At 54.0% G+C, this 12,371-nt stretch overlaps 1 protein-coding gene across 11 annotated transcripts in view; it reads left to right on the top strand.

The window, feature by feature from the left end:
• Positions 1–6,066, top strand: part of PCBP3 (poly(rC) binding protein 3) — a 52,285-nt gene extending 46,219 nt beyond the window's left edge. For all 11 annotated transcript variants that reach the window (XM_066189341.1, XM_066189327.1, XM_066189337.1 and 8 more), the window contains one exon: positions 5,707–6,066. In XM_066189341.1, the coding sequence (XP_066045438.1) occupies positions 5,707–5,752 (46 nt within the window). In that variant the 3' untranslated portion in view covers positions 5,753–6,066. The remainder of the gene's footprint in view (positions 1–5,706) is intronic.
• Positions 6,067–12,371: the final 6,305 nt, after the last annotated feature.

Below are 12,371 nucleotides of genomic sequence, written 5' to 3'. Positions count from 1 at the left end.
TTTCATTTTTTTAGATAAGGTCCCCATGACCAATGCACTATCTGAGTGATTCCATGCTTTCTGTTTTCCTTTTTTCCAGAGGGAGAATATTTGGCTTGCATAATCCTTTGGTTTTCCTGGGATTAATTTATAAGTTACGGTGTGACAACCACCATCTCTCACTGCCCCCTTGTCTGGACAGATCTGCCATGTCTGTACCCCACACCTTTCCTCAAGACCCTCTCTGCCCAGCCTTGCCTTCTGCTTCCAGGCTTTTCTTCTCTCTCCTACCTCTCCAACAGGGGAACATACGTTTTCCATCTGTTAATTCCTGACTGTCCCTTTTCCTGGATTGCAAATGAGGGGACTATGATACACCATGTCCCCAGACAGCTGAAGCAGCCACACAGTACATTTTTGCAGTGTACCACATGGGAAGCACATTGTTTTTCCAGGTGAGCCCCAAGACTTCCTGGTCTTTTCCTCTCTTTGACTGTCAGTACCAGCAGGCACCACTGACAGCTTCCCACCCTTCTCCTGCCAGGATGCTGGGCCACTCCAGTCTTCAGCACTGCCTGCTCAGCACTCATGCAGGCTGTGTCAGGGATCCCAGGTGATGCCAATGCATCAGTGGAGCCAAGGATGGGCAGGAGCTTGTGGGTTCCAGCAGGGAGCTGGTAGGGATGAAAGCACAGCCCAGGAACCCAGAAAGGAGGAGGTGCCGCTGAGCCATCAGGGTTTGCTCTGCCCAGTTGTCCCAAAACCTGGGCACGCTCAGCTCTCCAGAGCATTCCAAGCTTCTGTGGTTGAGGGTGCTCCCAGATCCTCCGTAAGGTGCTTTGCTGCCTCTCTCTAAACACCTTGGCCTTCTCTCCCTGGCACTTTGGGTTCAGCTGTGCCTTTTGGATGACCCAGCGGCCCCACAGGCTCAAGAGTATCTCCTGGTAGTCCATCCAGAGGAGCACGGGTGCTGTGGGGAGTGGTGAGGGGCTCAGATGGAGCTGGCAGCCTTTCCTGGCACCTCCCCCGTGTGTGTATGCTGATGCTGAGGATGGAGGGAGGCAGGCACAAAACGAGGCCTCCTCCGAGTCACTGACTGGCCAGCAAAGCATAGAACCACCTGCCAAGGTGGCGAGTCAGCTGTGGGCAAGGGGCACTCCTCATCTTCTCCTGTTCCTCACTCTGTTTTAGACTAAGTGTTTTTTTCTGTTGGAAGAATGAAATATCTGTGTCTGAGACCCAGTGAAAATAACCACCCCGGTGGCCTGGGGCGTGAGCCACAGCAAAAGCTCCACATGCCACTGCCACCAGCCTCTATGACAGCCTGGGGTGCTGCATCCTCGGAGAGGGATGTTGCATGGAGGAAGCCAGCCCATCCTGCCATTCTCTGCTCTTCCGTGGGGCTGCAGGAAAGCTGGAGCACCAGAAGAGTTTCTTCACGAGGTGATGGAGGCACAGCAGCAGCAGAATCACGTTGCCCGAGACTGAGAAATCCATCTCAGGCCAACAAGGCTCTGGGATTCGGATACCTGGGGAAGGCTGGGGAGTGTGACAGCATCCTGGACACGGAAATGGCTTTGTACAGTGCCTGCAGGTCACGGCTGCCCTGAATTCCTCTGCTTTCTGCGTGTGCTCCCTGTGCCATTCCCCACCTCCGCTGAGACAGCCCTGCCCAAAATAGCAAATGCCAGATTGTGTCTGCCAGATGCAGCTGAGCTCAGAGGCTGCTGGAGAGGGGGAGCAGACTGCAGCAATACCTCTGCACCCATCCATCTGCCAGCAAACTCATGGATAACACCCCCCTCTGGATACCATCTCCATCCCAGCCTTCTTCCAGGCAACCATCACCCAGCCAGGCTGTGGAAAAGCCACCCCGGGATGGTGAGGGAGAAGAGGCTGGATATGAGCATTGCTCTGGCATCAGGCAAGTGTCGGAGACGTCATGTCAAGGCTTGTGCTGCCACAAGGGTCTGTGCTCATGGGAGTGTTCCAGGGAATGCTGGATGTGGCCACAGGGGAACAAGGGTTGGTCCAAGCAGTAGCAGTCACCTGGGTCACCTCACAGGAGCACTACACAGTCATGGAATCACAGAATGTCCTCGGCTGGAAGGGATCCACAAGGATCATCAAGTCCATCTCCTGATCCTGCACTGGGCAACCCGAAGCATCCCTCCTTCTGGCATTCCCTTTGACTTCACAATTTTCTTTGGGGTCACATCGCCAAGGTTATTTTGCACATTTAAAAAGTTATAAAAAAAAAAAAAAGATGGAACTGCAGCGTTATGTGAGAATCAGCTTACCCATCATCATCTGGGCTTGAGCGAGGTTTGGAGAAAGAGGTGTTGAAAACCATTGCAGCATCTTCTGGGAGCATGTTGATGACACCAAGGATAACAGCAAAATCACAAGGAATGTATCAAACTCAGCTTTGATTTCTTTGGGATGACTCAAAAGGAGATTTGCCGTTTTCTTTGGAAGGAGCCTCAGTGTTTTGCTTTGATTTGTGACAGGTCTTGGGTTTCCATTTTGGATGAACTTAAAAATACTGTGATGATGCATCCACAGCCATTCCACTGGGAAAAATCTCTAATATATTGGAGTGAATATTCAGTACAAGGTGAATGTCCCAGTTAATCAACAGAATAGCTTTAATACATTGCTTTTCTCTCCCAAAACTATGCAAAGTTATCCAGCCGGAATGATTCAACGTTTCTGGAAGCAACCAACTCAGTCAGTCTCTTTAGGGATGAGTTATTTAGGGGGATATTTTGACTTTGACTGGAAAGTATTGGTCCAATGCCTCCCCCTCCCCCTGGAGTGTTGGGGTCTCCATTAGTGGGGCCAGTTGAGGTCGGTGCTCAGCCCCTTGGCCTCAGCTGAAGGTCTCCACTCCCCCTGCATATCCTTGTCGTGCTCCCAAAATTGTTTGGAGTATTGCATTGTACTTTTTTTTTCCTCGCCAAGACTGTATTTGCAAATCTAGTACAAAATAAGGCCGAAAAAAATAGACCATTTCTCCTAAGGGAAAGTGACTTTCACCAGGGAGACTCTTTAAATTTCATAGTCTCTTTGAGCTGTTATTCCGGCGATTGTTATTGTATCCATACTAGTCACTTTTAATTATGCTAATTCCCGGTTTATGCTTCATTAGCAAGGGTAATTTCCTGCCTCCGGTGCGGGCAAAGGTGGAGTTTCTGGAGGACTTCTGCGTGGTGTGGCAGGGATGAATGCTTCATCCCATTTTCTCCTTGGTCACAGCGATGGATGGCATCGCCCCATGCCCTGCCTGGCTGCAGTCCCCCGCCCCGGAGGCGTACCCGGTCCTCAGCCCTGGGCGCCTCCGGCTGGTCACTAGATGTCCCCATTGCCCAGCTTTTCGTGGATGCATCCACAGCCACGCCGAGATGTGGGCGGCACTGGGATGTCCGGTGCTTCCAGCCGCTCCTCCTATGCGTGCAGAGGACATCCCGCGCTGCTGGAAAGGAAGTGGGCTTTTGCGTGTGTGTCCCTGACACTGGTGACGGGCAGTGACATCTCGCGAGGGGGTGGCTGGCGCCGTGTCCCTCTGCAGGGGTGGTCCCGTCGGTGCTGGGACCTTCACGGAGCCAGCCCATATGAGCAAGGATGTCTGGCCAGCATCTCCTTTGGCCATGGGTGGCACAAGCCACCCCTTTATGCCGGCCCGAGCCCACTCGGGCTGGCAGAAGGACAAGGTTTTGCTGGAGAGGTCCTAGGGGCCTCCATCCCTGTGGTCCCCAGGGAGGCATTCCCAAGCTGGCTGCTCTGTGCCTTGGCTGGCAGCAGGAGCTGCTGGAATGACTTGCAGAAAGGTCACAGTCTCCATGCAATACCCCTGCTCCCGTGCTGGATGTTACAGGGAGCTGGGACTCTGCTGAGAGGGATATTTTTGTTTTCCCTTCAAAAGGAATGCAGCTGCAGATCCTGATCTGCTGTGCAGCGAGAGCCCCAGGCCCCTGTCCAAAGGGTAACGTGGCAGTGACTTTTAGGAAGTACTGAATGTACCAGATATGCAACTCCCTCCCCTCCAGATGTGCGGCCCCCTCCCACTCTGCCCCAGCACCCTTGTCCTGCAAAGAGGAAGATGAGATTGCAGATCACTCCAAAAGCATCCCACAGACCAAATACAGCCAAGTGCAAAGCCAGACTGGCTCTTGATTCCCGCATTTGTGTTTAAGCAGTTTAACCGCAGTCATGTCTCTTCCCAGAAATTATGATCAAGCCCACTCTGCACATGGAGAACAAAACCAGCCAGGAGATGGGAATGAGGATGGAGCAGCAGGAGGAGGCTTTGGGTGTGAGCCCCATGCTGAACCGTGGCCTGTGGCTGATGTAGGACACACGTGCTGTTTCCAGAAGGAACTGCTTTGATCCTGAAAGTATAGGCTGGGATGTGCATGAGGACTGGAATGTTTGAAGCACACTTGGAGTGCTGTGTCCTGCTTCCCTGCAGGCAGCATCCCTATTTGTCCTTGGAGAAAGCCTGTGTCTGAGAGCATTTGTGTCTGGATCGAATGGGATGAGTGGCACTTGGCAGAGGAGCTTCTCCAGGTTTTCTTGTGACCGATGGGACCGGGTGGCACAGGATGCCCCACGGGAGCATGGGCCTGGCGGGGCTGTGAAATGCTCTGTGGAAGCGTGGGCACAGTGCTGATGGATCAGCAGCAAGCTGGGAGCATGGCCAGGCACACAGAGCACTGAGGGACGGGGCGGCATCGCTCCTGAACTAAGGATTGCGTGCACAGCTTGGGATCAAACCACAACAGATATCCAACAGGATTTCCCAGTGCAAATGGGAGCAAGCCATGATTTGCTCACCCAGAAGCAGTCAGCAGTTTGGAGAATTTTTTGGTAGGAGGACATTGCAGTCATGTAACCTGAGGCTGCTGCTGCAGCTGCTGGTGTGGTTCTCCCAAGGGATGCTGCTCTGTGCTACCAAGCATGCAGCCATCCTCCCACATCTCTTACAGGAGCGCTGCAGAGGAACTGTCAGTAAAAAGCCAGTTAAAAATGCAAACCCAGAGAAATCGCCAGCTCTATGCTTAAAACAAATTTTCAGTTGCAAACTAAAATTTATTCTTTCTGTAAGTAGACCTCCCATCCACATATTTTGGGCTGATACGTGATTTCCAGAGGCACAGGGTGGTGCAGTGCAGTGCCAGGCAGAGGTTGTGGGGGATGTGCACCCTTTCCCAGTGCTCCTCTCGCAGCTGCCCATCGCCCCTAGCACAGCAGTGCCCTGGCCCATCACCCTCAAATCTTGCTGATGGGGTCCAGCAGAACCAGCTCTCCACAGTCACCATCCCTGCAGCCGTGGGTTTGTAGGGCAGAGAAAGGGCAGATCCTCAGCCCGGAAACAGCCTCAGTGTGTTCAGATGGCTTCTCTGAAGCTCCCAAAAAACTGCTCTCAGCCCTCAGTGAGAGCCCATGAGGCAAATGCAGCATGCTGGGCAACCACCTGGGCTCACCTGGCAGCCCGGCTCATGCTCCATGTGCTTGGTGTGAGCTCCCATGGAAAAAAAAGGTTTGTTATGATGCAGCAGAGCTCCTCCAGCTTGGCTTTTTGGGGTGTGGGTGATTTCAACATCACGCTGGAGAATTGCTCGAGGTGTTGAAGCAGCCTCACGTTCATGTAGCCTGAGAGGCCAGGAGGCAGCAGTACCAGAGCCTTGGCTGAGCCCTGACCATCTCCCTTGCTTGCCCCCCCAGCTCTGCAGACCCTGACCCCCATGGGAGGAACACCTTCACCGCCTGACCTGGTGCCAGCGGCTGATGCTTGAGCCCCCTCCGAAGACGCTGCCGGCTTCCCGCGAGCTTCTCCTGCTCCTTTGTGGCGCCCTTGGGACTGCTGCCCGAACCTCCCTGCCCATGGTTGCCCAGGCCCCGCTCCCTTGGCCAGGGCAGCAGCAAGCTCGGGGGGCTGGGGCAGCAGCTCTCAGGAGGACAGCAGCTTGCAGCCAGCGTGCGGCGGTACCCATTGCGAGCCAGCGCTTCCCACAGCCCCTCTGCGCTTCCTCATCGCCCCTCACGCCCCTGCCACTTTGCGATGTATTTCGTGGCTTATCTGTGTCATTGCAATAAAGCTACTGTTGCTTGAGGCGCCCTCCGTGGTGAGTGGGATGAGGCTGGGGAGCTGTGGTTTGGGCAATGGGGCACCCACAGGGAGAGGGGTGGGCTGCTGGGGGGTGCCCCCGTAGCACAGAAGCCTCAGGGGCCCCCCGAATTGTTAATGGGGAAACTCAGCCCGTGAAGCAAACAGTGGTTTGGAAAATGGGCCTCACAGCCCTGGCTCCACTCAGCATCAGGAAATGATCCCACATGGGAGCAGGGCTGCCAGGAGGGAGGGGGAATGGGACAGGGGGAGCACTGCAAAGAGAATCCAGAGCGTTCCTGAAAGGCGGCGACGACCGGGATTCATTATCCATCGGGAGACGTGTTTATAGCAAGCGTGAGTCACTGCCGGGCCCCAGGATCAGCCCAGCAGTCTGGGGGCTGCCCGCAGTTCGGATGGGATGCAGGCTCCCCATCCCGCCCCATGCAATGCCAGCTCTCAAACACACCCCACCAGCCCACCACGTGCCAGCCCTGCTGGACCTTGGAGCAGCCAAGGTGCTATTTTTGGACACATTGGGGCATGTTTTTTCTCTGGGATGATTCCTTTCTACTCGAGAAGAGAAACCAGAACGCTGCCCCAGCTCTGCATGTTGTCCTGGTGCAGTGAGGGTCTCCATCTCCAGCCCATCCAGCCCTGGGCTTGACACACATCCAGGAGAGGCCAGCACTGCCTGCCCAGACCTCTGCCCTATGTGGAAACAAAGGCAAAAAAGCCATATTAACATTTTTTTTCTCCATCTGGAATTATATTTACTGAGTGCATCTCACCCCTGCTCCCATTTGGCCCTGTGAAGGGGCAGGAAGGCAGGGCAGTTCACCCTTCTCTACACTCTTGCTCAACCCCAGGGAGCAGCAGCCCCAAATCTCTGTGGAACCTGGAAGACATTCTCCCCTTTTTTGTGCCACCCCTGACATGCCCTTGGCTGGAGTGCCCAGCCCTGCTCCCTGACAAGCCACAAAGCAAACGACAATATTCAGCTCCAGGTCTGGCACCCACTTTTGACTAAAACCCAGGTTTTCTGGGTTTCTCCTGCCCAGGAGTTGGTTGAATGTTTACACTTGGAGAAAAGCCCCTGTTGCTGTTCCCATCCCATTCCCAGAGTAGCAGCGTCATGGAGACCACCCCAAAGCAGGGTGTCACCGATTGAGAGCAATGCTCTGGGAAACATGGCTCAGGACTCCTTTCCCACCTCCCTGCAAGACCTGGGCTGTCCATGAAGCACCTTCTGTGGCCTTTGCTGAGCTGGGAGGCATTCCCAGAGCCAGAGCCAGCCCCAGGTGGGAGCAGCCCTGAGGAAGGTGTCAGTGGGGCTGTGTGTGCAAACACCCCCAATGGTTATTGTGTCCACCTGCCCCAGCACAGGGCTTGAATCCCTGCCTAGGCTGGAGAGGTGGGATGCAGAGGGATGTGAAGCACCTGCATGCACTGGCTTAAGCTCTGCAGGACTCATCAGCTGCAAGAGGAAGTTTCTGTGCCTCACTGAAGGCATTTAGGGGTGCATAGGCCCCACAGCCCCATCAATTTCATCCAGCCTTTAGTGCTGGCTGCGTCTCCATGACTTCCACTTGAGAGAGTGAGTGTTTGGAGATTAAAACAGCCTGTTTACCTTTGGCTGTGCCTTTAAAAAATAATAAAGTTGTACGGGAGAGATGCTTATCTTTACACCCTGCTGGGATTCCCCTGGCTGCAGCTTGTGCTGGGATCTGCTGCACGGAGCAGAGGAAATAGGGTTGAGGAGAGCAATTCTAGAACCACATGGTGGTTTGGATTAGAAGGGACCTTAAAACCATCTCATTCCACCTCCCTGCCGTGGGCAGGGACACTTTCTACTATCCCAGGGTGCTCTATGCCCCATCCAGTCCACCCTTGGACCCTTCCAGAGATCCAAAAGCATCCACAGCTTCTCTGGGTAATGTATGCCAAGGCCTCACCACCCTCACAGGGAAGGATTCCTTCCATATATCCAACAAAAAACTACTTTCAGTGTAAAGCCATTCCCCCTTCTCCGTGGCTGGATGGTTTGCTTTTGCTCCTCACTGTCTGTGAAAGATCCAAGGAAGATGCTTGGCATTCCTTGGAGTGGGTTGGGAAGGCATCCTTGCCAGGAAGGGTGGCTGACTTCTTTCACCTCTCCAGGAAAAGGCTGCAGCTGGATCTGGTGTGGAGGGACCTGGGCTGCATGCCTTGCTGCATCCCAGCACTGCTCTGGAAGGGCACAGCCACACCCAGAGCCTGGACAGCTGCTTGGGTGGTAAAAATAACAAGTATGAACATGCATGCTTAATAAAATGGGAACAGAAAAAGCCTGGGAAGGGGCTACTGGGAACCTCTGGGAGTTTGATAGACACTGCAAGCTCCTGGGCTGGGGTGGATCATCCCTGTGGAAAACGATGGAAAGAATAGGGCTGGCTCTGTGCTGCAGTGTGCCAGGAAGCCAGCTGAGATATGCAGAGGGCAGCCAACAAGGAAGAGGCTTTCTCTGTCCTTCCCAAGGCTTTGGGGTTTGATGCCTGCATGCACATGGATGCAGAGATGGGGGCTGCAATCCACGGCAGAGGAAAAGCAGGTTTTCAACCCGTGTGGCTCATCCCATCGTGGTTTTTTGATGCAGGCTGGGCTCTGGGAGTGTGGGGCTGGGTGGAACCAGCACTTGCAGTCCCACCAGATGGAGGCAGGGCTGTGTCTGGCGGCTGCTTGCCTGTTCCTAGAGCGCCGGGGGCCTCCCTCCCCCAGGGAACATGTGCCCAGCCTGGCAGGCACGCTCCGCTCCCTAGGAATTGCCCGTTATCAAGGAAGAATGGAAGATATTTCCTGCTCAGCTGCTGGTGGGGTTAGTGCGTGTTTTTCCACCTGTTTTTCCTGAATGTGCTCTACGAGAGGAGGTTTTTCTGTCCCCTATCCCTCCAGTGACATCCCCAGGGTTGAAGGTGGCATGTCCCAGGATGCTGCCTTTTCTCCAAGAACAGGAAGACAGTGCAGGTGCTGCTGATCTTTCTGGTTTGAGCCAGTTCTGTTCCCAAATGGTGATGCTCCCAACTCCCCAGACCCCATGCCTTGGGGTGTTTCTATTTTCTGAGTGTAAAATGGAGGCGGGGGGGAAGCCCTGGAAGTGAATTTTGCTGCCCACCTTCCAGCCTCCACTGTGGGACAGAGGAAGAGAGTGAGACTCTTTCACTGTGGGGCATCCCAAATGTGTGATGTCCTGGCATCCCATGGCTCCCCTGCAAGTCAAGGATCCCTGCAAGCACTGGGGTGGCCCAGGAAAAGGATCCTGAAAGCGTTACCTCCTCTCCTCCAGCTCCCACGTCGTATCCACAACTTCCTCTCTCATTCGACCCTCTCATCTTCCCTAAGAAGCTGAGCCAAGCTTTCCCACAGACCCAGACAGCTATTAGGGAAATATTATTACCAGATGGTTTGGTTTTTTCCATAAGAACAGAGGCCAGAATGAAGTAATGGGGAAACTATTAACCCAAGCATGCACCATTCTGGGTGTGGGGACGTGGATTTGCTGCTGGAGATGTGCTGTGTCCTGGCTGTGCCAGCATGGAAGGGGTCTGCAGGGTGGGCTGGAGGGGGACACACACCCTGTATGTGCTGGATGGATGGGAGCTGGAAATCGCCGCTGGAGCGGTGGTGACTCCCTGAGGTGGTTTGGGAAAGGAAGAGTATAGCCCCAAATGGTGCTGGAAGGGAGGGAAGGCTCCCCCCAGCCAGTTTGGACACAGCTGGCAAACAGCACAGCAGGGAAGTTTGTGCCAGGTCAGCGGTTCAGAGAAGCACCATGTCCCAAGTGGGCTGCATCTTCTGGGGTGGCTTCGAGCCCTTGGCAAGGAAAGGGTGCCAAGGGGCCGCTTCGTAGGACTATCAAGGGATTTGGAAGGTGGGTTGTCTCTTCCACTGGGTGCTCTTGCAGGTGGGTGGATGTCAGACCCCCCTCTGGTGCTGCCTAGGCCTGCTCTGCCACGGTGAGATTCTCCCAAGGCACCTCTGGGAGAGGGGATGTTTTCCTGCGCAGAGGGGGTTTTCCACTGCCTTCTCCTGCAGACATCCGCTGTGGGAAAGCTGAATTATCATATGCATAAGCACCACAAGCCACATTCTTTGTGGTAGGGTTTGTGGTTGGTACAGTGCTGGGCACACAGCACAGCTGCTCCTGTGACGCAGGGCTGAGCATGGAGATGGGAGGGTACACTGGGATGGAGGCTGGGACAGACAATTTGGGGTCCTACAGCCAGTCTGGGGAGGTGCAGCCCCTGGTAACCAGACACATGGAAACATCCATCATCCCAAACTTTTCCACCACTGGTGCCCACGTTCCCAGCAGTGGGGGGCAGGTGACAAAGATGACTCAGGCAGCTGGCAAGGCACGGTGTTGCTTTGTGTGGTTACAGCCAGGGAAATTTCGGTGTTCTCTAACTGGGGCATCTCCCAGCACCATTTGGGGGGACAAAGTAGCCCCAGCTGCAACCTGGCACTTGGTCCTTCCCTGCTTTCCAAAGCACCCTTTGGTTCTGGATGTACTGATGCGTTCAATCCTGTTTATTCGCATGGGAATTAATTTCTGCTGCTTTCCATGTTTCCTATGGAAGCACAATTTTCCATTTCCAAGTGAATTTGATTAAAGAGAAGAAAAGGTTATATGGAAGAGTTAATATCAGAAAAACAGAGCAAGCTCATTCTTTTCTCAATCTCTGGAAGGACAAAAAGCAAAAATTCTGTCCCAAGTGCACTTTTCTTTTTTTTTCAGCACCTAGTTTGGTCTGGAATTGGACTGAAAGTTTAGTGCAGTGCCGTGGTCTGGGACTGGGGAAGGGGAACACTGAATCCCTGGGGCACTTAGGCACCCTGGAGGGGCTTCCCTTGCCCATCTTCATGGCACTCCAGAGGGAGGCTGATGGATAGAAGAGGTCCCCTGCTCCTGTCAGGGGGGACAGAGTCATAGGCTTTAATTTCCCTGGCCTCATCTGAAGAGTAAGGGAATGGGGACATCCTTCACAGGCATGTGTTGCTGGATTTTGAGACACGATGGCATGCTGCTAGGCCCAGTGACTTGGGACTGGAATTTTTTTCCTGCGAAACTAGCCCACACTCTTCCAAGGAAATGGCTATTTACTGTCCTGGAGACACTGCTGGCTGTTGGCCATGGTTTAGCACCAGAGACCTGGAAAAGACAATGATTTAAAACACTTTGGAAGCTGGACACTGCTCCAGTCCAGCGATCTGGTCAGATGCTCCTGGGACATGGTGCCTGATGACAGCCCTGGGGGGCCAGGCTGCGTTCCAGGCGTGGACTGGTGTCCCCAGCAGGGTGGGAGGAGCTCCCTGGGGCGCACGGGGTCTGAACAGGCTGCAGCTGCTCGGGGCCTTGTACAGTCAGCAGGCGCCTTGCACAGGCCATACCACGATGGTTGAGTCTTCCCTGACACAGCCAGCTGGCCTCCAGCTTGCTCCAGCTCTGCAGAGCTGCTCCCAAGAAGAGTTTGCTTTTCCCTGCTCACAGGGAGGGGGAGGTCAGCTTCTCTTCTGCTTGGCATAATCCCCTGTGAGGGAAAGGGAGAGAGGAAGGGAGAAAGCTAAGAGGAAATGACTCTGCCGAGATGATGCATGAAGACAGGTCCCTTCCCAGCAACCCGTTTCTGGGAGCTGCTGGCTGGTTTTCAAAATCCTAGGAGAGGTCCCTTGTGGCAGCCTGAGGATATGTGTTGGAAAGCCAGATTGGGTCTGATCCTCCTGAACTGTCAGGCAGCAGGACTTGTCCCTGGGCCTGCTTGCTCTCTGGAAGAGCATCTTCAGTAGGTTTGAGATGTTGGGGAAATTTGCCTTGTGGTGCCCTCCTCTGCTGGTGCTGCCAGTGCAGCCCAGCAAAGCCCACACACCTCAGTGCCTGGGCATCTGGTTGGACTTGATGATCCTTGAGGATCCCTTCCAACTCAGCTTATTCTTTAAATTCATCTTGGAGTGAAAAACAAGATTTTTGGGTTCATGAGGTTTCAGTTCAGCACAGTCTGCAGATTATTTTCCACTGGGTTTGGATGCTGTTTATCCAAAGAGTCATTATTTCATGTATCTGCCTGTGTAGAGTGGACAGGCTCCTCCACAGTTTTAACTTGTCATCAGTGGTTCTTCTGAGTTGTCTCAACTTGGGACACCTCTGACAGCCAAACCTGCAACGTTTCATCCTGACCGTCTCCACAAAGATGCTGTCAGGTGACAGGCAGAGTGACAGAGCTGGCCTGAGGGACCCTGCATGGTCCCT

Source organism: Chamaea fasciata, unplaced genomic scaffold (genome assembly GCF_029207755.1).
Source record: "Chamaea fasciata isolate MVZ Bird 193981 ecotype frontalis unplaced genomic scaffold, bChaFas1.0.hap1 SCAF_8, whole genome shotgun sequence".
Taxonomy (NCBI): Eukaryota; Metazoa; Chordata; class Aves; order Passeriformes; family Sylviidae; genus Chamaea; species Chamaea fasciata.
This window is presented reverse-complemented; position numbering and strand designations above follow the sequence as displayed.